The sequence below is a fragment of the Danio rerio genome, chromosome 5, assembly GCF_052040795.2.
Source record: "Danio rerio strain M-AB ecotype USA chromosome 5, GRCz13ab, whole genome shotgun sequence".
Classification (NCBI taxonomy): domain Eukaryota; kingdom Metazoa; phylum Chordata; class Actinopteri; order Cypriniformes; family Danionidae; genus Danio; species Danio rerio.
Genome location: NC_141025.1, coordinates 7,287,501 through 7,298,346, shown reverse-complemented (window position 1 = coordinate 7,298,346; position 10,846 = coordinate 7,287,501). Strand labels below are relative to the sequence as shown.

The window sequence follows — 10,846 nt, the reverse complement described above, 5'->3', positions numbered from 1 at the left end:
CGCTTTTACATTGTATTGACATGACTTGGATTTGATTGACTGGACTTGATTTAGTTTGATATTAGACATTTTTGGTATTAGACATTTTACACTTTGAATCCAGAAACATTTACACAGCCTTTCAATGACTGATGTGCTGTCAATGAACTTGCTTCCCAGTTAGAAAAATATTTAATGAAAATATCCCTTGATTGCAATTCATTTATATAAAACAAATCTCCCATTTCCCAGCATTAAACAGGTAAACTTTTTTTTTCCTCAAGCAGCATTTACACAGCTGAAGTCTAAAAATAAACATTGACAATTGAACATTCAACATGACTTATTATTATACATTATTATAGCTCTGATTGTTGTTTGTAAAAGTGTTCTTGGCAGGACTCTGAAGACATGGGAAAGAAATGAATAACAACAAAACAAAAATCAGCTTCGCTCACAAGCTCCAATTAAAGACAAAATATAAAACAATAGAGTGAACTGAAAACAATCTAATTACCATCCAATTATACGTATAAGTTGGGTTTAAATGAACAGCATATGCTAAATGAAATGGAATAAAACAATCAAAAGAAAAAGGACTTTTTATACACTACCTGACAAAAGTCTTGTCCAGCCCAGTCACCAGACATGAACATTATTGAGCATATCTGGGGTAAGATGAAGGAAGAGGCTTTGAAGATAAATTCAAAAGAGTCTTGATGAGCTCTGGGAGTCCTGCAGGAACGCTGTCTTTGCCATTCCAGATGACTTTATTAATCAGTGATTTGAGTCATTGCAGAGATGTATGGATGCAGTCCTCCAAGCTCATGATGGAGTCAGACACAATATTCAGTCTGTTTCCACTGCAGCAGGACTTTATATTCTATAATGGACATTATTTCTGTTAAGTGACAAAAATCTTGTCTAAACAAGGTCAGACCGTACAGTCCTAATAAAATAAGTCAAAATCAAGGCATGATTATATATTATTTTGATAAAATAAGTGTAATCTAGAGGCCTTTGCCTTTCATATAAGCCACTTCTCATACCAAATGATCAACTAGGAGTCTTGTTATTATTTGTTGTTCCTAAAACTTGGATAGGCGACAAGACTTTTGTCAGGAAGTGTTCCATAATAAAAATCAGGCGACTATATTTAACACAACATTTAAAATTTGATAAAATATAAAAATCACATGCATTGTTTATGTCTCCAGTGATTCTGACTCAGTTAAAGTGCATTTTATCATGAAGCTATACTGATTTCTGATTTCCAGGCAAGCTTGAAAAACTGGAGGAACTTCGAGAGATGTTTTTCAGCATAATGAATAAACGTAAACAGAATTAAAACTTTAAAATAACGTACACATCCCGTTGACTGGCAGTAAACAGCACTTGTGCCATTTTTGATGCTGCCAAATGAACATGACAGGCTTTGATGTAAAAAAAAAAAATAATAATTTAAGGGTGCATAACGTGACATCATCTTTGCAAAACATTTTAGTCAAAGAAACAAACAAACAAATAGTCTGATACTCAGTCAACATGAGAATGAAAGCTCATTGCACGTCTCATTTGTGTAAGTCAGTTCCTTTGGCATCTTTGTGGCGTCACACACTCTTTCTTGGCAGAAAAAAATGGCAAACTGCATCATCAGACCTGCGAATTAAAAGAGCAAGCCACTTCTAAAAATGTAAGGAGAGACACTGCAATAAAACAACCCCCCCCCAAAAAGTCACTCTTGTTAGGTACACTTGGAAATATCTAATGAACCAATCTAATTTAACAGCAGTCGGCACAAAGGAGCTCTTATAATGATCCCGTTTACACACCACAATCCTTAATCCCACTCAAAAATTCTCATGTAAAGTCATATGTATATATATATATATATATATGCTGACGTCAGAATTATTAGCCCCCCTGAATTATTTGCCCCCTATTTATTTTTTTCCCAATTTCTGTTTAACCGAGAGAAGAATTTTTCAACACATTTCTAGACATAATAGTTTTAAAAACTCATTTCTAATAATCTTCTAATATTCTAATAATATTTTTTATTTGCCATGATGACAGTAAATAATATTTGACTAGATATTTTTCAAGACACTTCTATACAGCTTAAAGTGACATTTAAAGGCTTAACTAGGTTAATTAGGTTAACTAGGCAGGTTAGGGTAATTAGGCAAGTTATTGTATAACGATGGTTTGTTCTGTAGACTACCGGAAAAATATAGCTTAAAGGGGCAAATAATTTTGACCATAAAATGTTTTCAAAAAAATAAAAAAACTGCTTTTATTCTAGCTGAAATAACTTTCTCCAGAGGAAAAATATTATCAGACATACTGAAAATGTCCTTGCTCTGTTAAACATCAATTAGGAAATATTTAAAGAAGAAGAAAAAAAAAAAAACTCAAAGGAGGGCTAATAATTCTGACTTCAACTGTGGGTGTGTGTGTGTGTGTGTGTATATATATATATAGCCTCTGCTGCAATCTGAAACAAGAGGTAGTTGATGTGAGAAGACCCACAAAACAGATTGTCTATATAAACACTCAAACATGTATATGATGAATCATGTTTAAAGTACATTATTTTAATTTTTTAAACACTGATCCTCCACAGATCTACGGCCAAAAATAATTTCAGCCATCATTGTTCCATTTAGAATCATGGAGATGTCAGTGAGCCTGTGAATGTAAAAGTGTGTTTTGTCACCCTCTAGTGGAGATGGAAGGAGCAACATGTAATTTGTTCTACTCAATGAGTTCCATTATACAGTGAGGAAAATAAGTATTGAACACATCACCATTTTTCTCAGAAAACATATTTCTAAAGGTGCCCTGACTTGAAATTTTCACTGGATGTTGGCAGAAACCAAAGAAGTCCACATAAGTAAAGAAAACAAATCTAATTCATTTTGAAGTAAAGTTATGTGTAATGAAATGAAATGATGCAGGGAAAAAGTATTGAACACATGAAGAAAGGGAGGTGTAGAAAGGCAGTGAAAGCCCAGACAGCAGCTGAAATCTTTAAGTAGTTCTTCAGCAACTCTCTGCCCTCCATCAGTGTAAATGAATATCAGCTGCTTCAGTCCATCATCTACATCAGTGGTTTTCAAACTGTGGTACGTGTACCACTAGTGGTACACAGGCTTCCTTCTAGTGGTACGCAGAGGAATAAAATATGTCATGTACATGCTACATATATTTCAAAATTTATCAAAAATGATGCATATAATATGCCATATATGACATATAGCTTATTTCTGAGGTAATCTGCCAGGTTTTTTTTAACTATGCAGAGCTGTAGCTGCTTTACTGGGCCTACTACGCTACTGTATTTCAATACTGCTCATTTTGGTGGTACTTGGAGAGACAATCTTTTTTCTGAGGTGGTACTTGATGAAAAAAAGTTTGAGAACCACTGATCTACATCAACATGAGGACAAGGATGAACCAACAAAGGGTGGACATTTCAGCAAGACAATGATCAAAACACAGCCAAGGAAACTCTCAAATGCTTTCAAAGGAAGAAAATCAAGCTGTAGAATGGCCCAGCCAATCACCTGAATTGAATCCAATAGGAAATACAAAATAAAGGTCAGATTTAATAGACGAGACCCACAGAACCGTCAATTTTTTTTACACTCTAATGAAGTCAAAAACTCACAGCTGAGTAATGTACATGACTTCATTCTCCATATGAGAGGCGTCTTTAAGCTGCCATCACCAAAAAAAGCCTTTCATATAAACTATTCAATATATTTCAGTAGTTCAGGACTTTCTCAATGTGTCATTTCATAGTTATTACACACAACTCATGTTTAGTTTTAATTTTCTGTTTGGGTTTTTACCAAAATCTGGTTCAATTCTATGACAACAGCTCCTTTAGAAGTATAATTCCCAGGAAAAAAACATGACATGTTCAATACTTTTGTCCCCCGCTGTATATTATTCAAGAGTTCACACTTAGATATTGCTTGACAACTGTAAGCAGGTTTGGCATGCTGTCCCGGGAGAGAACCCTGAGCTCGGAGATAGTTGAGCCCAGGGCTCCAGCCAGGTCCATAGAACATGTGAGGGGAGTACGAGATCGGGTGGTTCTCGAGAGCTCCCCTTTTTTTAAAGGAGGAAAGGAGGAGAAAGGGGGTGGATGGGGGTTTCTTCGGAAAACGAAGATAAGGGAGTAATATCTAGCTAGGCTACTTATAGTGAGTTAGGATAGATCTGATTGGCTAACTAATGAGTGTAGATAGGCGGCCAGCTGCAGTCAATTATATCACGTGCTCCTCTCGAAATTAGTTTGAAAAACTTCACTTAATATTTGAGAGAATTGACTGACTGGACTTGACTGACCTGATCTTCATGAGCTTCACGCTTCACTTTCAGGTTGACTTATTCGCTTCTTAGATTTGAGTTCAAGCAGCCACGAGGGAGAAGATCCGGACCTGGGTTTAAAAGAATCACTGTTACTACAATTATGTGACACAGTTTCAATCATTCCCATTACATTTAGCATTAAAAAAAATAAGCACCACAATCAGGGCCGGAGTGGGACTCCTTTTCAGCCCTGGAGGTTTAAGCCTTAGACCGGCCCACTTCAGTTCACGGCTGACTATATTAAAATAAGGTCATTTCCAATTCAATACTTCACAGTGAAGGTTTATTTTAACAGTAACACAATGTAATGTTTAACACTATCAGAGTCTATGTTCTGTAAGAATTAGCGCTCATGAATATCCAAACCTTGAAATGAAAAAATATCAAATAAATACAAATATAAGTTAAGCTACATGTATAAAATAAAGATTCAAATCAAATGTATTGAATCTTCGAATGACACTATCAGGTCTTTTTCAGGGAAACAGCTGCTGTCTAACTTCAAATATTTGTCATAAATATGAGAGCATTAAAGAGTAGCTAAACTTTCCAGCACTGTTCTTTAAAACATCACAATGCCCGTTTCTGCAATATCTGAATATATGAGCCTATTTGTTTGAATTTAATAACTAATGTTACATGATGCATTTCAGTTTTGAATATTTTTTTTGCAACCCAAGCTCATTCTGGAAACGTAGCCACGCGGAAGTTTCTGAAGACCGCGATTTACGTGGCCGGAGGTACGTATGGCCGCGTTTAGTTTTTTTCGAGCGAACGCTGCGGGGCTGTGGGACGCCGCTCTGCTCCTCCTCTTTGCACTCGCCGGCTGACGGCTCGCCTCCGTGTGGAGGGCTTTCCCGCTGCAACCAGTTTATCCGCTTAGCTCGCAGTGTTACGTCAGCGGAGTGGAGACCGGAGAAAGAGGAGCCGGCCGCGGGGACGACCGGGATCGGGTCCGGGGAAGAGCGGTTCCAGAAATCAGGTAAGATAAAAAACAGAATCCAAAAAACAAGGGCGAAAACGCGGCGGGATCCGAAAACGTGGTCGAAATCAAAGACGAGGGATTTTGCTTTTTTTTTTTTCTGGACGGCTTTTGCAAACCGTCGCTTGGGTTTAGGGAAGGAGGAGGAGGAGGAAGAGGAGGGCGGCCTGGTTGGCCGGCCGCCCGGTCGATCGTTCAGTCAGTCTGACGGTCGGTCGCTCCACAGCGGCCTCTGGCGGCTTTTCACGAGAGAACAGCACGGGCGTGAAAGGCGCACGCTCCCGAGAGGCGCTCGAGACAAAAAAAATCGCGCACAGCGGCCTCTCGCGCATCCTCGAAAACAAAAACTGCTCGAATACGTACCTCCCGGGATGTATTTCGCGGTTTCCACAATGAGCCCGGGTTGTTTTTTTTAATTGTATGCATTTAAGAACTTTTTTTAAAACAGTTTTGTTTGCATTTGAGAATATTTATGTGTGTTCAGATGGATATTCGGTGCCTTTGGCACTGAGGATATATAGCATGTTAAAAAGTGTGTGGGGACTCTTTCAGAACTGTGTCTGTCAAATCTGATGGCAGTGCGTTCTTTAGAAGACAGCGGAGTCACAGTTTTCTTTATCGCATTCGTGATGCTTGAAATCTGAGGTTATATTTTGTTTACTTTATTTGAATTCGTTTATGTATCTCTGAGTGAAGATTGAAAGTCAACTTCTGACAAAAATCGGACTTCATAGATTTCTTTATTGGACATTATTAAAATGCAGGCTGCATTCTGCTCACGGGGATGAGAGAAAACAAATAAAAAGAGTGGAGCTGCGGTCAAATGATGCATAAAAAGATTGAGGCTATGGTCAAATAAATGAATGAATGATAAAAGCGCGACTGCTCAGAGTGCAGGGCAGGCAGCTAGGGACACCTGCTGTCATGGCCAAAAAAACGGACCAGCCTATCAGGAATCCTCCCGATTAGCCAATCCGGGCCTGACCACAGTATCTACCACCATCAAATGTGTTGTGTGAAAGATTAGAAGTCATTGAAATATTAATTTGTTCTTTGTTCATTTGATATGGCTGTATATTGGCACTGGTGGGAGGCGTGCGTTGGCACGAGGCTGCAGGCCAAGTGCCTTAGTGCACCCACCAGTGCCGTTATACAGTCATATCGCACTGCTACAAGTGTGATATTGCGTTTATACAACAGTTTGACGGAATAATTGTGTATATAAAAACAAAATCAAACATGGAGAGTCTCAAAAACCCTTTTGTATGAGGAACTACTTTCTTCCGCCTTGGATTCAAATCATAAGCTGACAGTTAAACAGCTGAGCGTGCATCTTTTAAACTTCAGATCTGTAGTGTCTGCTTTTTGCTGGCTGTATGTGGGCGGAGTAATACACAAAGGGTAAAGAGGCTGTAGGAGTTCTGATATTGCTGAATATCGCACGGCTATCAGCCAATCAGATTTGAGAACCAGACAGAACTGTTGTATAAATATATATATATATATATATATATATATATATATATATATATATATATATATATATATATATATATATATATATATATATATTTTATTTTTTATTCAGAGATGAGTTATATATATATATATATATATATATATATATATATATATATATATATATATATATATATATATATTTTTTATTTTTTTTTTCAGAGATGAGTTCTAGTCCGGGGTCGCCACAGTGTAATAAACAGCCAACTTATCCAGCAGTTTTTTACGCAGCGCATGCCCTTTCAGCCGGAACCCATCTCTGAGAAAAAAAAAAAAAAAAAAAAAAAAAAAAAAAAAAATATATATATATATATATATATATATATATATATATATATATATAATATATATTAAAAATATTAAATATTATATTAATATTATATTATATATATATTACCAATTGTGTAATTATGTAAAGATAAAATAAATTAGTTATTAAAAATAAGTTATTAAAACTATTATGTTTAGAAATGTGCAGAAGAAATCTTCTCTCCGTTAAACAGAAATTTGGAAAAAAATAAACAGTGAGGCTATTATATAATAAACATAATAAACATTAGGTTTATTATGAACATTATGTTTATTATGAATAAACAGAAATTATTATATTATATAATAAACAGTGAGGCTAATAACAATTCAGGGGGGCTAATAATTCTGACTTCAGCTGTTTCTGGACTTTACCCAACTGATGTGGGTAGGTCACGTGATGCTGAGAAAATGGCGGATGTGGTACATGAGTTCCATTCACACTACTGACATTCATACTGTACAGAACGCACTTTTCTACTGGCCGAGTAGTACATTTATATTCAAATGCAGTACCTGTGTAGTAGGCAATTTCAGACGCAGACATGCATTCTAGATTCTGGTCCACTTACCTAGCATCCTTTGCGTCAGCAGGGGGCAGCACTCGGGGGCCGAGGGTCTTGCTGGGTGTTCGGGGAGAGCGAGAGGGAACAGACGGAGGGGTAGCAGCTTCTGCTTGAGCATCTGAATCTAGAGCGGCACTCCTGCGCTTCAACTGAGCCTGAACAACACAAACACCAGCAACAAGACATGAGGAGACAACACTGATGAAACTGTTAACACTGTAAACAATATCTGTTAATGAACAGATTCCATATTTTTTGTTTTCTCTTTATTTACGGTTGTAAATTGCATTATGGGATGTTGGTCCTCTGATGCTCTGTCGACTTTTGATGTTAAAAATTCAACTTTACATATCTTCTGTGTTTTCTTTTTATTTACAGTTGTGAATTGCATTATGGGATGTTGGTCCTCTGATGCTCTGTCGACTTTTGATGTTAAAAATTCAACTTTACAGTTTAACAAAGTGACTTTTATTGTTGTTTTAGGAGTTTGAAATAATATAATGTACAGTGCTCAGCATATATGAGTTCACGCCTCATAAATCTCTCTTTTAAATTGATATTTTTAATAGGAAGCTATACAATATTATATTTGTCCATATATATATTAAATTAGTCAGTACTGAAGCCAGATCTGGAGCTTATCTAACAAAATACCTTACGATAACAGTTCAAAAACTAGTACAGCCAAATTTATATGTTATAGAAAAATATTAAATACAAATTTTAAACAAAAAAAAACAAGAAGGTAATTTTGTAGGTTGTGCACTTTTTTTTGCAATATTATGCTTAAATTTTATTGTACTATCTTTCAATTTCTAAAAATGTTTGGTGACTAAAATATTATTGGAATAAATATATCTGGTTAATAAATCTGTTTTGCTTAAATGCACCAAAATACATTGCTTATATTCACTGAGAAATTGAGAAAAATATTAATTTTCAAAAGCGGGTGTACTCAATTATGTGTATATTTATTGTTTATTATATATCACTGTATAATAAATAACATAGAGAGAAATAAGTCTGTAAAAAATAAGAGAAAATGTGCTGGTAGTTTATTACAAGGTTTTTGTAGCGTAATATATAAAACCAATCAGACAAAACACCCCTTTAAACTATTAAAAATGTCCATAAAAGTCACTTTTTTGTAACTTTTCAAGGTTGAAAGTTGTTGGAAAAAAGATCAAGATTCCATAATAAACTCAAAAGCAGAAATAAACAGAAAAAAAATAATGATAAAAACATGAATCACAAAGTATAGGAAACTGCTTATTTATGGATTTTATTTACAATGCAACACTATACCTATAAGCTGCATTCTAACCCTTACTATATAGGGGCTATATGTAATTAATCAATATAAATCAGTAGTTAAATGAGTAGTTAGACTGTAACAAAGACACCTTAATGTAAAAAGTGACCACTACAGATGTGGATCAATACTACAAATATTGTATTATATATATTGAATATTTACAGTTGAAGTCAAAATTTACTTTAAGCTGTATAGAAGTGTCTAGAAAAATATCTAGTCAAACATTATGTACTGTCATCATGGCAAAGATAAAATAAATCAGATATTAGAAATGAATTATTAAAACTATTATGTTTAGAAATGTGTTGAAGAAATCTTCTTTCCATCAAAAATAATTTTGGGAATAAAATATACATGGGGATTAATACTTCTGACTTCAACTGTATACATTTACAGTCAAAATGATTAGCCCTCCTGTCAAATTCTAATTATTTAAAAAATATCTCACAAGTGTTGTTTAACGGAGACAATCATTTTAATTTCTAAAAACTAATTATTTTTATCTTTGCCATGATCATAGTACTAATAATTGAGTTCTGGATCTCCAGCAATTAATGTAATTTGTGCTCTGAAGACAAACAAAGGACTCTATAAAGGACTATAAAGGTGAGAATTCTAACGACTGGGGGGAGTGACACTCACAACAGAAGGTAAGATCTAATATGCAGGTTTATTCAATGTCAGGCAAGCAGTGGTCATCAGGTGCAAACGGGTATATTAAGGCAGTCCAGAATCATAAACGTTAAACAGGCTAAAGGTCGAAAGGCAGGCGGCTACACAGGATAACAAGGATACAAGGCTAGGATCGAGACACGGAGAAACAAGACAGGGAAACGCGTTTAATGTCACAAAATGCAAACAAGACTCGGCCATCTGGAAGGGTGAAAGAGTGGCTTATGAATGGAGTGATATCAGTCTGTGACAAGGTTCAGCTGGTGATTGCAATCAGGATAGATGAGTGAACAGGCGTGCGTGTTTGGGAGCAGTGGATGTATGAAAATGTAGTCCTGGGAAATGCAGAAATGTAGTTTTGAGAGTTCGTGTGAGAACCAGCGATCTCTGGAAAGCGATCGCTGGTTGTGTGACAAGAATTTAATAACAGATTTCTTATTTTAAATTTAATTCAATTCATCTTAATTACAATGCAGATTGTGTCAAAGCAGCTTCACATAAGATTATAGTGAACTGAAACTGTGTAGTTCGGTTTTCAGGGTTTAAGTTCAGTTCAGTTTAGATTAGTTCAGTTCAGGGTCCATTCTTCGTACCTCGCTTAAATGATCTAAGATGATTTGGCAGTTCCTGCATCTTTTAATCTTGATAACTGATCTCTGGTTAATTTGGTTCTTCAAACAATTTTGCGAATCAGATTAAATAGTCTGGAAAAGCTGATCTGAGATCGCTGCGTGTGTTGAGAATGAAAGATCTATCGATCCTCCAAATCATGATCAGCAATGCAAAGATTGGCGCTGACGGCACAGCAGCGTAATGACATCATCTGATTAATATTCAATTATCCATGTGAGCAAAATTACATCAAATTAGCAGTAAACGGCTTGTTAATTACGATACGCAAGAACTTTCCACATTTGTTGTGAGCTGCAGGCTTTACACTCGTGTGTCAAGAAGAGTATTCATCATGTATTTCAATGCATATCAGTGTATTTAGTTCTACAATTAGAGAATGTTTTTTTATTATAGTGGGCTAGGCCTACTCAACTTTTTTTAATCGGCGTAAGGAATAACTTTATAAATTAATTTTGCATCAAAAAAGCATTTTAATGTTGGTAAAGGTGT

The 10,846-nt window shown here is 35.7% G+C and overlaps 1 protein-coding gene across 1 annotated transcript in view; it reads right to left on the bottom strand.

The window, feature by feature from the left end:
• Positions 1 to 1,461: 1,461 nt before the first annotated feature.
• The window catches only part of tnks1bp1 (tankyrase 1 binding protein 1), a 58,388-nt gene continuing 49,003 nt past the window's right edge, over positions 1,462 to 10,846 (bottom strand). Inside the window, 3 exon segments of the mRNA NM_001267589.1 lie at positions 1,462 to 1,638; positions 4,339 to 4,430; positions 7,744 to 7,892. Coding sequence (NP_001254518.1) covers positions 4,355 to 4,430; positions 7,744 to 7,892 — 225 coding nt within the window. The 3' untranslated portion in view covers positions 1,462 to 1,638; positions 4,339 to 4,354.